This window comes from Protobothrops mucrosquamatus, unplaced genomic scaffold (genome assembly GCF_001527695.2).
Source record: "Protobothrops mucrosquamatus isolate PMUCROS unplaced genomic scaffold, P.Mucros_1.0 scaffold665, whole genome shotgun sequence".
Classification (NCBI taxonomy): Eukaryota; Metazoa; Chordata; class Lepidosauria; order Squamata; family Viperidae; genus Protobothrops; species Protobothrops mucrosquamatus.
Window position 1 is genome coordinate 30,979 of NW_015386953.1, and position 19,730 is coordinate 50,708.

Genomic DNA, 19,730 nt, shown 5'->3' on the forward strand with positions numbered 1-19,730 from the left:
AATTGCTTCTCTCCTTGATTACTTTCCACCCGTTGCTTCTTGTCCTGCCTCCAGGCACTTTGGAAAAATAGCTTGACTCCCTCTTCTTTATGGCAGCCCCTGATGAAAAAGCCCCTAATGAAAAAGATGGTTTCTTTTTATTTTCCTGGATTTTGAGGAAGGCCTTCAAACCAAGACCTCCAAATTCTCAACTTGGATAGACATTAGAATTTTTAAAATATTAAATGTTCTTTCGTTTTACTATTCAGTTTTTGTCAATGGAGGAAGAACAAAATGTTCTTAGCAATAGCACTTAGACTTATATACTGCCCCATAGAGCTTTACAGTCCTCTCTAAACGGCTTACAGAGTCAGCATATTGCACCCAACAATCTGTGTCCTCATTTTACCAACCTCGGAAGAATGGAAGGCTGGTGAGAATCGAATTGCAGGCAGTTGGCAGAATTAGCCTGCAATACTGCATTCTAACCACTGCATCACCATGGCTAATGATAATATAATATTTTAGTTTTATTAAATCAGATGAAGAATAGCTGTGTTGATATATACCAGGGCTGCAAAGGTGTGGTTCTGGATCCACATGTATCCCTGCTAATGGACATTTGTGCAACTTGGCTGTACAGATTTCTTAATAATTCATTTATTATTATGTAAAGTCTATCTTTCCTCCAAAGAATTTGTGGTGGTATTTAATTTGTTAACCTTTGCCTATTCTCTTAAGTAGCAAAACTGACTAGTTTATGCTGCTAAGGAGAAATAAAATTGAATTGTTTTCATCCATTGCACTTTTTCTATATACTTGCTGCATGCTATTTTGCCATGCTAATTGAGTATTTCCTGGACAAGATGTGTTGATTCAGTAAGTTACTGGTGGAGTGGTTGCCCCTTGAGGGCTGTAGTAAACCTCAAAAAGGGCAGTTGAAGTAGCATTGTTTGTTAGAGGCAGTGTATCATCCTGATAGGTAAATGGCTCTTTTGTTAAGAAAGCGACAGAGAAATTATTGCTCCTTTATAATTATTGCTTTTGTATGAAGCCAGTCTTTATTGGAAATGTTAGGACTAAAGAGATGAAAGAGGGAATATTCCCATCAAGTTCCTATTCATAAAAATATGTGACATTTTTGAATAATAAGAAGTTTGATCTATTGTTATAGGTGATCAGCTGTTTGGATGCTCTTGATTTGTTTAACAGTGGATCCAGTTTTTCAAAATATCTTGGAAAAATGCATGTTAGAGACTCCATTTAGATCCTTGGAGTGCAATTGGGAGGTGTGGAGGGTGACTGAGTGAAAGGTTGCCATTCAGAAATTACACATAGGTCATAGATAACCTTTAATGCAATAGGAATAGCCTCCACTGCTCAACATATAAACCAGAAGCAGGTAACCTTTTGGCAACAGAAGCTGCCCTTTTTTTGTATTCTGAGACATCTGCAATTTACTATTACAAAATCCATTAATAGGAACTCTTGATTAAGTCAAGACAAAAATTTAATGCTGAGGCCAGCTTCTGTTTTGCAAAGAGAACGGGAACAGAGAAGCAACACTAGACTCCAATGCTCTTTTCACTCTTCTTAAACCATGGCTTATAAAACAGGAATGGTGGGTTTGAAAGTTATCAATAAATTCTCAGGACATTAAGTGTTCCATGTACAGCATTTATTTAAACACACACAACAGAATTTCTGTTCTGATTACCAATCTTTCCACTATTTCATAACTGCCCTCAAACCTCTCACAAATGTCAGAACTAGCATTTAGATGTGCTTTAGAAGTCTGAATTCTGAAAATGACTTCTAAATCCCACCCATGAAGCTCAGTCAAAACTACCAATGTACTTTTTACATTTAAAATCTGATTGGCTTCCGGTATCTAAAACAGTGTGTCCTCCATTTCAAAGAAGTTGGTATTAATTAGTCAATAATAGTTAAAATAGCCTAAGTAAAAAAAAATTGTATGATCTATCTATAGAAATTGCATCTCATCTTTGGAATGTCTTTATAGACAAAGACCAACAATAAATTCCTTTCTGCATGAGGCTGAAACCTCTTTTTGATATTTTAGCTTAATTATTCTTTTTCTGTTCCTATCATTGTGATTGCTATTGTATTTTTGTTTAGAACTTCATTGATTTCAAAGATCTACCTTCATCTACTCTGAAATGCGAATAAAATGTGATTTGTATGCTATTAATATAATTAATAAGTGTTGTCATGTTATCATGTAACATTGTGCTCCTGATCATGCTTGGCTTACAGTGTGACTAGAGCTAGAAGTATGCAGGATTGCTTATTATGTAGCTTGTAATTGCTGAGGACAGAAAAAGTAGGTATCTTCAGTCATCGGTTTTAAAGCTGATTTGTTAAGCTCCCTTGTACCAGATAGCAATTAGGCTCAGGTGAGCAGAATCAGTTGTTTTTCAGATGATGAGATAGATACACAGCATTATAAATTTGAGAGCATCACATATTAATCAATCTATGGATTTATATTAATATGGATGTACTATGGTAACATTATTATAATATAAGAGGATTGCAGCCCAATACTGCAGTAGCACAAACAGATGTTAAATTAAACTGTGCTTTAATTGCTGTTGATCCTCAATATCAGTTTTCCAGTGTATTGAGTATTTTGATTCCATCCAGCAGATGTTGCCCACATCTTTCTCTGCTCTAATTCATCCATGTTTTCCAACAGCTCCAGATGGCATGTTGCCTCCTAGGCTTTCATCTGCTACTCCAACCAGTCTTCAGGTTCTCTGGTCTACACCAGTTCGTAACAATGCTCCAGGCTTACCCAGATATCGACTCCAAATAAGACTTAAGAACTACTCAGAAAATAATACAGAGTAAGTAGATAAATACTCTGCTATTTTCTGAAGAAATGCAAACTGATGTGAGGTGGTTTATCTCAAATGCAGCAGTTCTGTCCATACAGCATTCTCTTGTGATCTTGTAGTTCCATCTTAAAATATGTATTTTTGCTCTAGGTTATTTTCTAAACCAACAATTTATTTACATCACATACTCAAGGATCTGCAGCCGTATACATCTTATGAGTTGAGGGTTATTGCCTGCAATGAATATGGTGATACATTCAGCAACTGGACTCTGATAGATACAGAAGAAGATAGTAAGTAGCTTGAAAAAACTACATAGTGCACTTTTGTAGGACATACAATGTAAAAGTCAGTGTAACATTCATAGCATTTACTAAGAATATTGAAGCTATTACCACATTTTTCAACTTTGTGAGGCTGCATGCATGTTCTAGCAATTGGTCAAAGCCCTGTGTTTTTGAAAAGCATTCTTGTTACAGGTGATATAAATGTTAAAAGACCCTATCCTCTGTGTCGTATATAATTTTTATTAGATATTTGTGTTTTATATGTTTTTTTAATATTGTCTTTTAAAACATTTAAATTTTCCTATGCATTAGAAAAGGGGGAGAAAAATCTCAGACTGATAGATAATTAAGTGTGCATCCTGACTTTTTGATGGATTCATTATACTGCAATCCTAAAATTTTCATCTACCCTGTAAGCCTCATTTCCATTACTTGATTCTTCTAACTAAGGATCCAAAGCTAGGGGTCCTCAAACTTGGCCACTTTAAGACTTGTGGACTTCAATTCCCAGAATTCCCCAGCCAGCCATGGTTGGCTAGGGAATTCTGGGTGTTGAAGTCCACAAGTGTTAAAGTGGCCAAGTCTGAGGACCCCTGTTATAATGGGTACATGATCCCAAATGAAGCCACCTGAAACTTTTTTTGTATGGTGCTCAATTCATTTCTGAGTTGTTGCCGATTTTAGCTGAACGTGTAAATATTAAAATTACCAAGATTAGATGGGGATGGGATATGGGGAGATGGAGGAAAGATTCAAGTTATTTCAAAAAGGTTTAACCCAATTATCCCTTTCCCAATCTTAAATAAAGTCATTATCCAAACCTTCATCCACAGAAAATCAGACTCTGTCACTTAAGACAACTGTCTTGGGAATCGCAGTCCCAAACTAAATTTTTTGACTTACAAACAATAACAGATTGCTCCATTAGCACCAGGATAGGCCAACTGGGATAGTTACCCCCAGTTTAAACACACACCACAATGGAATTCAGGAACAGAATTTGTAGGGCATTTTAGAAATGTAAGAAATACAATGGATATTGGGGACAGAAAAGCAAATGCATCAGTGACATTTGTCAGGGACAATAGGATACTCTGCCTTTGTTTGTAGTAGCTGTCTTGTGAACCACTCCTCCCAAACCTACATTGTGTTTTTAATGTCTTTGTTACAAAAAGACAAGTAAATGCTAATAATAGAAAAATGTCTCTTGAATGTCAGCTTGTTAAATAGCTCTTTAAAAAAACAAACCAGGACTCTTTCAAAATCCATATTTGGATGGATTCTTAAATATTAAATATTATTGTTATTTATTGTTAGTTTTTAAACTGTAGATGTGGCAATTGTCTGGACCTCATTTTATATTATATTAGTTCCAAAGTTTGATTAAATTTACAATTCTGCTCTGGAAAGTTCACTAAGCACCAGTCCCTTACAGATATGTTCTGCCTGACCTCTGAAAGTATACAACTCTCATTACCTTTAAAATGCAATAATCTATTTCTGTTGCCCACTGCAGATATCAGAAATTCTATGATTCCCATCGTGCCTGGCCATCAGAAGATAATTCTGCACTAATAAGTAAATAAACACTTGTCTCTAGTCAGATGATTAGAAAAGATTAATGATAACTGTATACCTCCTTTTCTTAAATAGAGTCTGAACTTTTGAAGCAGACAAGCAAAATAGCCTCCCATAAAAGATAATTTCATTTGGCAAAATGAAACTATCTTCCAGTATTAATGTTATAATGAAATAGCCTGAGGAATCAATCAAAGGCATTAAGTGATATGCCCCTCCCCTTTCTCTCCTCATGTACCGTAGTTGGCTCTATAAACAATTCCTGCTAAGTAACAGGAGTTTATTATTTTATTTTCAGCCCTGGCAGGCGAAGTTGTGTCACTGTCAGACTCTTACAGGCTCCTTTCCAGTGACAACTGCATTGACAACACGTTCTATTCCACATTGATTTTACATTTAAGGACCTGATTGTGATATATAGAGATTTTAAGAATTCAGCTGAGAGGCTGACTTTTGCCTTTTATCATTCCATTAAAATTTTATAACCATCTTTTTCATGTCATTTCACCCATGAATTCTTACTTTAAAAAGTGATTGCTGTTACTGGGTGCATACTTTTTCATATTCAGAGCTTTTTATTATATTAGCAAACTATTCCAATTATAGTTAATAGTTGTGTTTTACATAATTGTGATGACCCCATCAGCCAAGCAGGACCATGCTAGATGATTGTGTCTTCACAGACAGAGACAGAGTGGCAAAGTGTCTATTCATCCAACACTATCATAAGATAAAACTTTAACTCTTCTTTGTTCAGCAGGACCAATTCAAAGTTCTCCAAAGTGTTGTTTGTTTTGGCTACTCAGACTAAGTTCAGTGACAGGTAGTTCAAAATCAGTGCAAGGGTGAACGACTCCCATCCACTTTCATAGAACGTTAGGCAGCCTATGACATTTTGGGTCATTATTTCAGAGATATTTCCTTACCTAAACAGTGCAATCGAATGGCCATGGGTTGGCAAAAAAGCAGGGGGAGCTTCCCCATTGACTTCCCTTGTAGGAAGCTGGCAAGAGCATTGGAAATGTCGATCAAGTGACTGTGGCTGACATGGCAGAATGGCAGCACTGAAGTAGCCACAACTTTGCCAAATTTCAATCCTGTGAAAGTCATAAGTTCCAGATTTTGGACACATTCTTTAAGTTAGCTCAATTGAGGTACCTTTGTTTAAAAATTGTTGCTCTATGCTACACAGTTTGCCCAATTGAAGGTTACAAACAACCAAACAGACACAATAGTTTTAGTAACATATAGTTAGGCTCTTTACTAGCAACCAAGCAGGATAATTTACTTCACCTGTTCCAGGCAACAGTAGAAATTTCTGAACAGGCCTTCTGGGTTTAATCTAAGATATAGGGTCCTCAGGTTCTCACAGAGTGCTATTCTAGCACCAAAATCACTCAGGTGGGTCCTTTAAATGGGGAACGCTCCCAGGCATAACCTGAAGAAAGCTGGTCTTGTTAGACCTGATTCCTTGAAGTAGTCTATTTCAAGTATCAGCCTGTCCCTAAACAAATCATATAACTGTGCACTCCCCCATTTTGCTATTCTTTAACTTTCTGCACAAAGGTGTTTGAGGCAGAGTTCCCAGGCTGCGTCTCTTGTTCACAGTTGTCATCTTTGTAACAACAGTCAGGAGCAGTGGAACAAGAACAGCTGGTGTTAAGACTTGCCTTTTCTGCATCTGCTGTAATAAGTGTATCATCCTATTCCTCTTTCATGTATGAAAATGATTCCTAGGTCAAGGGTATGACATATTTGAATTAAGTTATCCTTTTTTAAGTGTTGCCATTTTAAAAGGGGGGTAGTAGCAAATGAATATGAAAATATATGCTTTTCTTTTAATGTTTTTTGGGGGGGTTAGAGAGGCAAAGTAGAAAATTAAGTTAAGCCTCTATTCTCATAAGTTATAACAGATAATGTTAAAAAGGCTATGTCTAAACTCAGTAGGGGTTTGTAATACAACTTCATCTCATTATCCCAAATGTTATACCCATAATGCTAGCAGTAGGGATGAAAGCTTTATCTTACTTATCATAAGAGAAAACAAACTGCTTGGTTATTGTCTTCCTGCAGATAACCACAGTCCAATTGTCCAGATAGATGCCTAATTAGTAAGTTGTTGACCAGCAATGTAGAAAATGAATCTTGAAAGCTGAATTGATTTAAGTTGACTTTCCAAAAGTCACTATCATCTTCCATATCTTAAATATTAACAAGATGTTTTCCTGTCATCCTAAAAATCTTTTTTTCAAAATTATTTAAATCTAGTTATTATTTTTGGAACTATGGAAATGAAAAAGAAACCCTATCCTAATACAAATATGAAGTTCCAAATACTTTCTAAAACTTTTCTGAGTAATTTTGAATATCACTTGTATATTGTAACCACCTTCTAATACATAATTTTTCAACTTACATAACCTCTCAACTAGAATCTGTCTTCACAGCAACCAATTCACAGAAATTTACATAGGGGCAATTGCTGTTATAAGCAGAATATGCACTGATTTAGCAACGAAAAACAAGTAGATACTGGTAAAATACTTCATGACTAGCTTACTTTTTTCCTCTCTTTCAAATGGCTACAGAATGTAACTCAAGGTCCTTGGCACTGTTGACTTTGAAAATGTGAACATCTGATCCTATGAATCAAAAAACAAATCTTTAAAATGATTACTATACTCAAGTATATCTTTTCAAAAGATTTTCAATAAAATCTAGTGTCAACAAAAAAATTCATAAACACCAAAAATGCTATTAACAGAATAGGTAGGCATAGCATTCTTGATCTCTTGCAACAATTTATAGATTTCACAAGATGTTTTATAAGAATGCTAAATGTTCTGGAATTACAGCTGTTACTGATCAGTGATTGAGCCAGATTTGTGTTTTTGTACCATGTTCTTGCTTGTACCTAGAGAGCAGTAAAGCCTCAATATAATAAAAAGCACCTGCATTTTAAATGAAATTTCAATTGAAAAACTTAACAGCCCTTCAAATTGCAGAATTTAACGCAGCCCACTAAAGCTTAAATAACGTTTTGCCTCCACAGGCTGAGGGGTTTTGCATTCAAGGTGACTTGATTGTGTCGCATGATGAAATTATTTACAATTAAGGGATTTCTTGAGGGGGGGCAGTTGCTGAGTATTTGCTGTTCCACAACACCTAGGCGGGCATATGGTTCATCTTTTTCAGTATTCATGGAAGCTCCTGAACCTTTATGATAATTGAATCTGTTAGAGTGCTGAGTGGAGCAAGCATAAAACCTGTTAACCTAAAGGTCAGATCTCTGCATTGTTTATTTATCAGTAGGTGAAAGAGCTAAATCGGCAGCTTCTGTCACAGTCACAGTAAAAAATCACCTACAATATTAACAGGGAGTAGATAAATTGCAAAAAATGGATTAGAATTATAAACAGAAGAGAGCAAAAATATTGCATATATAACAAGAAGCATAGGAATAGCTTTACTGGGCTATGAAACATGCAGGCTTGTTACAATGGCATGCTGAAAGTAATTAAGAATGTGTTCTGAAAGAATAGTGGCAAAATTTAAAACAATGATTCTTGCCCGTTTCATATTTTTCTTAAAATCATGAATTAATTAATTCTTAAAATTCATTAATTAATTCAGATAAGTCCATTTAGCCATGAAGTGGATATAGCAAGCAAGCTTTTTTCCCCCTTTTCCTTGCCCCCTCTGCTCATCATTTTCTCCCAAGGGTTTGGCTGCTCTTCTAATATAATTGGGGGAACAGGATGGGGGAGCACAAGGAAAATTATCTTGAGAGAAGTTCTTTCATATATTTTAGCCTAGTTCTGCATCGCCTTCTAGGTTTGCATAGAACAATGGGTAGAAGAAAAGTGCTTATGATATCAGAAATAATATAGTAAGATATTATTAACGTTAAAAGGTCTGGGAAGTTTCCTGTTGCATCATACCAAACTTTCATTTAGGAAAGATGTTTCATTTAGACTAGCCTTTAAGAAATCTAACTCTAGAAGGTAAACAAATAGTTCTTCTCTGACACTATTTTTCCATTGTAGTTCATGTTAGTAGCATACCAAAATTGAACACTGGAATTCCTGATCTTGTGTCTTGTTTTAATTATGGAAAGAACTATAGTACTGATTCTTAATTAGAAGGGTCTGTATTCAGCAAAAGCTTCTAATGGTTGGACAGATCCTCTCACCCATGGGACATTTTTGATTCAGTGGACGTTTTTCACTGACTAAATGGGAGAGGAGTAGATATTCACCCACCTATTACTTGTACCTTCAGTTCTCCATCTTTCCCTAAAATCTGGTCATGGAAGTTGGGAATTACAATGGAAAATCAGAATTGCTTTCTGCCAGTGGCAATGTTCCGAGCAGAATCCCTAAAGAATACATTCCACTAGCAGAATCCATAATGTATTCCTCTAAATCATTATAAAAGTGGGTTAAGTTAATACTCTGTAGAATCACTGACTATAATGGTTGAGTTAAGCCAGGATTAGCCATGGAGCTGGTTTATATACTTCTAAATCATAAAAGATGGTTCACCTTTCATATTAAGCCCAAACTAAAAAAATCATATTATGTTATAATGTTATTATAAAATGAGACCAATGGGATTCTCAATTCATCTGAGAACTAAGTGATAGTTTTCAAAGAATAAATAGTTACATAATCTTTAATCCCTATTGTATTCATTACAGTAAAGGAACTTGTGGGTGATTTCTCTCCATTGCTCATATTGTCTTTAAGAAACAAATGTATTTTCAGGTGAAAAAGTTTCATTTTTGCATTATACTACTCATACAAAAAAAAAGGGAATGGCTGCACATTAGAAATAATAACCATGTTCTCTCCCCCCATTCCCTCCTCTGTTGTAGAACCAGGACCTATTGACCCACCACTAATCCTGGAAGTGAAATCCAGAGAAACAACCATTTCCTGGCAGCCTCCTTCAAGGCCAAATGGCATTGTCACCCACTACAACATCTATCAAAACAACCAACTGCACGATACTATTCCAGGAGCTAGATCAAAACATATTGCATCTTTCTTGGAACCATATACAGTTTACAAATTTCAAGTAGAAGGGTGCACTTCCAAAGGGTGCTCTCTTTCCTCTGAGAGCCTGCCTATACAAACCCTTCCAGATGCACCTGAAGACATCCCTGCTCCAGAATTATACTCAGACACACCAACATCTGTTCTTGTGTCATGGCAACCTCCTCTTCATCCAAATGGGCTGGTTGAAAACTTCACAATAGAGAGGAGAGTGAAAGGAACAGAGCAAGTTTCCACAGTAGCCTCTTTTCCTTCCAATTGTTCCAAGAGTTATCTAGATCAAAGTGCTGGTCTCAGCCCTTGGAAAAAATATGAATACAGAATATTGGCAAGCACTTTTCAAGGTGGCATTAATAGCAGTTCTTGGGTAGAAGTCATCACCAGGCCCTCAAGACCTGAAAACATCCAGGCTCCTAAGGTGCAAGCATTAGATCCGTATACTGCCCAGGTTTGTTTAGTCTTATTTTTATTCTTCCCAATCACTAGAATGATGAAAAGGGACTCAGATATCTGCCTGTCTGTGAGAAGGATGACTCTCTGAAAACTGAATGGAATGACATCAAATTGGTTAGAGGAAAGAAGCTGGCAAAAAAAAAGTTGAATTGAAAGTAAGCCAGATCAGGGGTTGTTTCAAGAAAAATTCTCCCAATCCCAAAATTTCTCCTATGGGAGAGGCAATCGGGCGCTGAGTTGTAATGCTGCTGATTGATTAATTCTTAAATCCCTCTTTCTTTCTGGTCATGTGTCCCAGAAAGAGCACACATAGACACAAACTAGATAAACTATCATGAGGGGACATGGAAAAATGCACACATGTAAAGATGCAATATGCTGCTTCATTATACATAACAAATTTATTAGTAGTAAATTAGGTAAAGTGGTTGGAAAATATTCAAAAAATTATACTCTACATGCTTTTCCCATCTTGTTTATTTCCTAATATTAATTAACTGGTGATTTCACATAGGCAACTTCTAGAGATTTCATTGATTAAATGTAGCTGCCATGCCCTGAGCACTTTCAATTTTACTTACTTACTTACTTACTTATTTATTTACTTATTTACTTACTTTATTTATTTATTTATGAAACTTTATATAGCCACCCAACTCACTCTCAGTTTACAACTGGGCAGCTTACAAACATTAAAATCTCATCTAAAAAACAATAACCCATAGTGACGCAGTGGTTAGAATGCAGTATTGCAGGCTAATTCTGCCAACTGTCAGGAGTTCAATCCTCACTGGCTCAAGGTTGACTCAGTCTTCCATCCTTCTGAGGTCGGTAAAATGAGGGTCCAGACTGTTGGGAGCAATATGCTGATTATGTAAACTGCTTACAGAGGGCTGTAAAGCACTATGAATCAGCATATACTGTAAGTCTAAGTACTATTGCTATTACTATAAATAGCAATAACCTCCCCACCCCCCCTGACAACAACAATTAATAAGTCACTTGATGGGCTCGAAGTACCTCCTTAGGAGAAAGGACCCATATCATTCCCTGCTTCCTCACTCTGGTGGGTTGGGTAGCTATGACTGGGAAAATATGGTTCTTTAAATAACCTGATCCCAAGCCATGAAGGGCTTTAAAATTAATAACCGGCACCTTGAATTGGACCCGGAAGCAAATTGGCAGCCAGTGCAGCTCTTGCAAGAGAAATGACACATGTGCACATCTAGTCTGCAGAAAACCATGTGGGCTGCTGCATTTCATACCACATCTGTTTTGTGTCAAACTGCACATTACACCATGACTGACCTTTGTCAACTGTTCTGCATCAACCTGCAACCAAAGTAATCCAATTGACTTTCTTGTTCCCATAGAAATTTCATCTGCTGTTATTCTGTTCAGACTAATTGGTTACTATCTCCAATGATTGTTCACATTTTCAAGTTTCATGTCATACATTTTGATGGGTCTGGGATCAAAACATGTCTCCTTGCATGTCAGAGGTTCACTGATATCTCATCCTGTACTGATAAGTGATCTGACTCAGCATCTTCATGTAGATGTTAGAGGGGAGGAGAGAGGAGAGGGAGGGAGGGAGGGAGAGAGAGAGAGAAAGAGAAAGAGAGAGAGAGAGAGAGAGAGAGAGAGAGAGAGAGAGAGAGAGAGAGAGAGAGAGAGAGAGAGAGAGAGAGAGAGAGAGAAATGACCATACGAGAACAACTGCTGAGTCAGCCTCTCCTTCCCCCACCATACTGACTAGACTTGTCTGCTTAGGGAGGATTGGAGCCAATCCTTTATAGTTTATAAAGATGCCAAGATTGATGTATTGAAGGCAGATGAAGGCTTACTTCTGACATCCAACCCAGGTGTCATTTATTCACCAGGGCAATGTGTTTTCATTCCATAATCATAGCTAAACCTGGCTAGAAGGAATTGGGATAATTTCATCTTTAGCAGCAATCTCGCTACTTTTTCAAGAACTTTCCCTACTTCAGTTCATTAGCTATTGGGCAGTTTAAAAGTTTTCATAAATTAAAAAAATAAATAAACTCTAGAAAGGTTCTATCTTACACCTAGGAGCAATACAGAAAACAGCTCTCTTGCATGTGACCCCAAAATCAGTCTTTTGATATTAAGAAGGATCTATAACAGCACTTATCCTGGAAACACTGGTTCTTGGATTGGACAGTGCTGAGACAGGTGGTGCCTCAGATTTTTCTACTTAAAATTTTCAGTTTTCTGTTTCTCCAGTTTTAGGTTGGTATTAAATTCAAGATGTCTTGACAGAGAATGCCCATTAGATTTTATTAGTCTGGACATAATGACCCTTGCTAGAATTTGATTCATCATCCTGTTGTAACTTTTTTTCATCAGCTCCCTTGTTGTACACTAAGATCTCCTTAAATTCAACAGATTACCTTCCTGTTGTTTTAATTGTTATAATTTAATCTTAAATGTGGTAAATTCAGTCTATCTCTCCATCCTTACCATTTTAATATATTTGCTAGTATCTTAGATATTTGTGTTGTGTTGTGCTTCAAGCTTCCTTCTTATAAGGAATATTTTAAATAGTACTGTGGGAATATTTAATTTTAACCAAGAAAATATATAGATGTTAAATATAGTTTTTTGTTTTCATCTTTGATAAATCAATACATTAAGAAAACAATTTTAGAGGACTGCGTCAGAAAATTTCAATTATTCATATCTTTCATTTGGGAATGAACTCTAGAGGACAGGATAACTACTATTGTTTTGGCTTACATACAAACTTCATTCAGGGGAAATTAGTGTAACTAAACAAGAGGGATTTTTGTAGCTTAGAAGTCTCTTTTGTGTAAATATACACATGCTTCCATGGATTCAGTCTTGTACTAGTGCCAAAAAATATTGGTACAGTAGCTTGCTCACTGGAGCACAAAACAAAGTTCGTTTCTGTAAGGATAGAGATTATCCATTAGAATCATGACACTGTTACTACTAAAATTGTTGTTGCTGTTTTAGGAGATTTAGTCCCTGTGTCTGTGGGAGTGTGTGTGCATGCACACACACAGAGTGCTCAGAAAGCATTAGAGCAATATGAACCACTGGTTTTTTTTAAAAAAAGTTGTACTTTGATTGTGCAATAATTATTGCACAAAAATTGTGCAATAATAGTTTTAAATGTGAAAACTGATCCAAATGCCTTGAAACATCCTCTTAACTCTAAACGAGATTAACTAAATTTATGCTGCAATGGTAAATATTATGTTCAATCATTATGTCAGAATTCATTGTAATACATACTGTATATAGAATACTTTACTTGGAGCTGGAGAGAACTCTTAATATTTGGTTAGTGGTCTGTGGCATTTGTACTTGGAGTATGCACAGCTTTTCTTGGGATTGCATGGTAACCAGGTGCTTAGAAAAATATGTGTTTAAATTAAGAAAACAGTAAAGAGGCAGCAACAAGATGCAACGCATATCACTGTCCTGTCACCATCTCTGTTGTAGAGGAAAAGTACTCACTAGATGTACTGAGTGGCAACAGCTTTGTACAGTTATATCATGATTAATGAGTGTTTGAATAATTCAATATTCAGTTTAGTGAGAATTATAAATTGATACCAAGTCGTGTTTAATGCAACACAAAATTCAGTTAATTGCACAGTTGAGGCTAGTACATGTTCAATTGCAGTTGAGATTTTAGGTGCTGCTAATATTCACGTGTCTAAAATGGAGAAAAGGAAGATTCCGTCAGAGGAAAATAGTACAAGTTCAGAAATGAAGAAGGTCATTATTACATCAGAGAGAAAAAAAATGATATAATTCAAGTCATGAATATGGTCATAGCATCACTAAAATATGATGATATGTTGGAAGGCCTGAATCTGCAGTAGACAATATTATAAAACATGCAGGGGAAATAAAAGAAAAAGGTAAAGTTGCACCAGATCTTTATGGATGGCAAACATGTAGAAGTATTGCAAAGATAGAAATTGAGCATCTTTTAACTGTAAGGCTTGAGGACTGCACTCAATATTTCATTAATGTACATATAAGCATTCGTGGTTAAACATTTTCATTGCCTTTATCAGTCAAGGTAGTAGCAATTACCACACTTCCATAGAAATCACTTTGAATAGTGCAAATTCAAATAATGCAACCATTTTGTGGGATTATCACCCTAATTGAGATATAGCTGGACTTATCACTCCAAATCAGTCTCCTGCAGAAGGAAGGCCCCTTCACTGAAGGTTTAGGATCATAATCTGCCATTCAGATAGGTGTTTTTTTACTTCACAGTCTATAGCACAGAGGCAGTTATATATATTTTTATAGTGAGTATCATAATGGTTGTTAGTAGTTTCCCATTTGTCTTCTCCCATTTAAGCATTTGACACAACAGACCCTTGTACCAATGTGAACCTTATTTTGAGAAAATACCTCTCTGTGCAAAATAAACAGATTATGCTGCTTTAGGATTTCGTCCTCTCTGAAAAGGTTCCATAGTCATAGAAGAAAGTTTCATGAGTGAAATTTTGTTCAACAGAATCTAAGCCCAAACTTAAACCATGTAAAACATGTTGTTTTTTCCTATACAAAATTTTCCCTCTTGAGTGAGGGAGACATAGTGATTGATTTAGAAGACAGTTTGCAGTGGTTTTACCTTGTTTATTGAAGCTCCCTAAAATACAAAGAGTGCTCTTCTTTCACAGTTAGCAGTCTCAGTTTTGTTCTGATCCAAGAGATCATAATCATATGCTCAAGGCTTTTGGCCAGCTATACTTGCTTATGGTCTAACAGGTCAACAGAAATAAAGTCTACATAATGAAATGAAATGGAAAGGAAGAGACTGCATAGCTAGATATATACAGAGAAAAATAGGTTGAAAATAAAAGGAAAATATCCTCTTTTACCTGGTTATAAACTTGTTGATGCTATAGAGAATAAAGCCCTATGTATTCCATAATATTTATGTTAGAATATGGCTTCAGTTTTGACAGAAGCTCTGTAGAAAATCTACAGAGAAGAGTTCAAATCATTTACAGAACTCTAGTTTACAAACTGCAAAAGCTTTATGACTTTCTAGTTCTGCTTAGAGGCTAAAATAAATGGGTCAGTTCTCTTCTGTCACATGCTTGTCATGTTAATATCATCAATAAGAGGTTTATAGGAAAAAAGATAAATAAGCACTTGCTTGAGGGATAGGTCAATAAGTACTTAAAATAGTCTCATATTCTTGTAAGAATAGTTGGGAAGATTACTCTTTTATGAAAGTAAGGACATCAATTAATAGAAGGTTGCGATTGTCAAAGCAACCAGTCCCTAAACCTTGAGTACAAATTTTTACTTGAACTGGAATAGAATTTGATATGAAGAATAATATAGTTTTGTTTTTTGTATAGTCATAAAAGCAATATGAATTATCTGATGCTGTGTGGAATGCTAAAAACTTAGTACAATTATATCTCTAGACTACAGGTTTCTTTGGTTAAGGCTGAGCTTTTGATGGTTTGAAGAATGCTGAAAGCTTTAGGCCAGGGGTCTTCAAACTTGGCCCTTTATGACTTGTGGACTTCAACTCCCAGAATTCCTCAGCCAGGCACGCTGAGGACCCCTGCTTTAGGCTATTGTGCTTTTGTAAATATCTTACCACCTACCATGTGAAGGTAGAATAGAGAGGCTTGTTGCATTTGCCAGCTTCTTGTTCAATTTTTAGAGTTTCCCATATATTGGCATGTCTTATGGTGCATTAGTAACATATCCTGGGACTGCAGGATTATTCTGATATGAAATGATTTTTGAGAGACAGTTCACAAAGACAGAACTATTTTGTACTGTCTATTGTTGAAAAGAACAACCAGCAATGTTCTTGACTCAAAAAAAGATTGGACAATTCTAATATACTCTTGGTCCTATAGAATTGTTAACACTGTGTTTTCTTTCATTAGAGTTATTATTTTTCTTGAATTGAAAGGTTTTGATTATGTTTATAAGAATGTTTTATAAGGTTATTGTTGTTCAATGGGGAAAATAGCTGTCCCTTTCTATTCTGAGATAGAAAAACTAAAGTGCTTTGATATTTAAATAGTGGAATGAAAGCTTCTTTAATCCAGGAGAATGTGTTCAGCATAGCAGGGACATCAAAATTGCAAGGGAGAGAGAAAGCGAGACATCCCCTTGGTTAAGTAGAAATGCTTTTAGGACTGCGGCCATCAGTTTATGCTACAATGTTGAATTGTTGGTCTAATATCTGGTCTAATCATTCAGAAGGATGATTCTACAAGTAACTCTGCAAATGTTTTGTTTTATTGTGTTTGTGCAGTAAGGACTAATCACTTTTTCTTACCTTTTCAGTACAGTCACAGTAGTTTTCTCCATGTTAATAATGAAATAGTTTTTGTGCCAATTCTATAACTACTTCTTCTGGCTTGTAAGCACTTGTTCTTTGATAGAAATGAAACAGCTACTTAATCAGATCTTGGGCATCTGCCCTAGAAACGTGAAATGGCTGCAAGAAATTCAAGCAGCCTGATTAATTAAACTTTGCTTTAAATGACTCCTATAGGAATTGACTGAAACAGGTGGCTTAATAGAAAAAAGTGTTAGTGGCTTAATAGAAAAAGTGTTAAAGACTTTTCATACATCATAAAAATAACTTCCACGCTAAGTGTGAGAAAAATTGAAAAGTAGTGGATCTTGCAGAGCTTTAGCCAATCATTATCATCCCTTCTAAAATAATAGGAACTGACATCAGAAAGATATAGCCAAAGTCCATGAGGATGAGATAAAAAAACAAACAAACAAACAAAAAGTTTTGAGGGTAGTCACTCACTACCCCAAGAGACTGAAAAAATATTGTTGCATATAGTTTACCAATCTAGGTATACCAAGAATAGTTTGAAATCATATCCAAGTTATGGATAAATCTTTATGACTGAATGACTACTTTTCAGAGGAAAATGTCATTTCTAAAATAATAATAATAATAATAATAATAATAATAATAATAATAATAATAATAATAATAATAATAATAATAATAATAATAATAATAATAATAAAGTTGGAAGGGACCTTGGAGGTCATCTGGTCCAACCCCCTGCTCAGGCAGGAAACCCTATACCATTTCAGACAAATGGTCGTCCAGTCTCTTCTTAAAAACTTCCAGTGTTGGAGCATTCACCACTTCTGGAGGCAGGTTGTTCCACTGGTTAATTATACAATACATATATTTTATCCTATTGTATTATCCAATTGTCATGATGCAATAAGTATAGTGAGGAGAAGAAACAAAACACTTTTTGAGTAGAGAAGAAAGATTAGAGCTTTCTGCAGCACTGTTAGGGAAGCAAATGGATTGCTTTGTTGCACAGCCACATGGCACAATGCCAGAAGCACCACCTTTTTCTTCACAACCATAGTTCAGTGTGAATGCTTGGAAAATGGCGACCACTTCCAAAATCACACCACATGGCCACATGACAAAGCAAACTATTCTCCTTCCCTAAAGTGGACCATGCAGCATAGCAGAAAGCTCCAGAGATCCAGTAGGGTGTGGGGAGGAAGCCCAAGCCCTGTGGGGATGGGTGGGAGGGAAAAGGCCCGTGTGGACCTTGTGATGGTGGAAAAAAGCCTGGAAAGATATATATACCAAATATCTGGACAAACCTGTTTTTTTATCTTTTCCAACATAAAAAAATACTCATAACTGAATGGCACGCTTTGCGGGTGAACAGCTTGCCATCTAGATCAATTAAAAATGACTCTTTGACAGCCATGATTAGATTTTAATACCAGTAAAGAATGATGTTATGAGAAGGAAATGCAAAAGTATTTTGAAATGGAAAAGACTTGACTATATTTTCTGATACCAACAGACAGCACTCTGGAAGAAATATATTAGATGGAATATTTTCTGCTGAGTTTCCAGCCAGCATATATCACAGAGATGACATTGATTGCACTTGTGGATAACCTTTAGTGGGATGGGGTAGTACAACTTTCGTAATCCACCTTGATTTCTTGGTAGCTTTTGATATGATTGATCATGCAGAGGCGTAGCGTGGGGGGTGCAGGGGGGCCCGGCCGCACCGGGCACAACATCTGGGGGGGCGCGCTCGCACTCGCAGCTCTCTGCCCCTGCCTGGCTCACTCACTCTCTCTGCAGTGCTGGCTGTGCGAATCCGATCCGAGCCGCCGGGTCGCCGACACCGCCCACTGTGGAGGGGGGCGCAAATTACTTGCCCCAGGTGGTGACAACCCACGCTACGCCACTGTGATCATGGTATCCTTCTGGCTGACTTGGGGGGGAGGGTTAGTAGCACTGTTTTGCAATGACTTCCTCCTTTGTTCATGGCCAGTTCCAGTCATTGTTGGTTTATGGAGGGGGAGGAAATGACAGATAGAGTCCTAGTCCAATGATTCATAAACTAGATCAAGGTTTAATATTTTCCCCTTTCTTTTTTAACATCTATAAGTGTTCTAACACCTCAGAACACCTAACTTGACAGCTCTTCATTGCAAGTTGCAATGGTTACCAAATGATTTCTGGATGTAATTCAAGGTACTGTTTATCATTTAAAAAGCCTTTCATAGATTTCAGGGCCTGATTATTCATGGGATTGCCTTTCTTCAATTCTCTCTGTCTTTTCTATAAGATCTGATAGGCTAAATCCTGTTGATTAAACTTTGCCATTGCATAGAATCTCATAGGCATATCATCTGGAATACCATTTCCCCCCAGGTCTTGGCCTTTGAAATATCAATTCCTCATATAGCCCCCTTTAGAAAATCTTTTCAAACAGGCCAGAGATGATTTGTGATCCCACTTAATTGATGATGGGGACTGAAATTTTCTTGTTTGTGTATTTTTCCCTACATACAGATATTTCTGTAGTTGTTGTAGGTTCTTAAGATCTTTTAAACTGTGTATGCTACCCTGAATCTTTTTTTAATTTTAATATTTAATTTTAATTAGTTTATCTTCATAAACCTAATAAAGTATTATGATTATTATTATTTTTATAATTATTATTGTTAAAGTACAGTCATGACAAATCACATTAGGCTATGTGGAGTTCTTGATGCTCTTGGAGCTTGGTTGTTTGCATCATGACTGTAACATCATTAGTGTCATGGATTTTAAACAGGCATATTATACAGTATATAAACAGGCAACAAACCCCAAACTCCCGTGCACTGATGTTACCTAATTGGACAATAAAATGTCTGTAAGTAAACAATCAAGCTCAGAAAGCATTAAGAACTCCACAGCTCAACCCTGAGCTATTGGAACATCAAATCATGGATCATATACAATCTGAGATCTCATGATAAACATTTATGAATGTTGGATTCATAGTTGCTTGTATTTGTCTTTTCAAATAGCATGATGTTGTTAGAACTATTTTTAAAACCTTGTAGAATTCTTAATGTTTCATACTAAATCATTTCTTATTGTTTTAGGTTTCCTGGGAATCTCCTTCCATTTTAAATGGAGAAATATTGAGCTATGAGATTTACATGCC

The 19,730-nt window shown here is 36.2% G+C and overlaps 1 protein-coding gene across 1 annotated transcript in view; it reads left to right on the forward strand.

The window, feature by feature from the left end:
* The window catches only part of USH2A (usherin), a gene marked incomplete at its 5' end in the record, with an annotated part of 188,964 nt that overhangs the window by 30,154 nt on the left and 139,080 nt on the right, over positions 1 to 19,730 (forward strand). The window contains 4 exons of the mRNA XM_015818019.1: positions 2,699 to 2,849; positions 2,991 to 3,133; positions 9,582 to 10,210; positions 19,669 to 19,727. Coding sequence (XP_015673505.1) covers positions 2,699 to 2,849; positions 2,991 to 3,133; positions 9,582 to 10,210; positions 19,669 to 19,727 — 982 coding nt within the window. The remainder of the gene's footprint in view (positions 1 to 2,698; positions 2,850 to 2,990; positions 3,134 to 9,581; positions 10,211 to 19,668; positions 19,728 to 19,730) is intronic.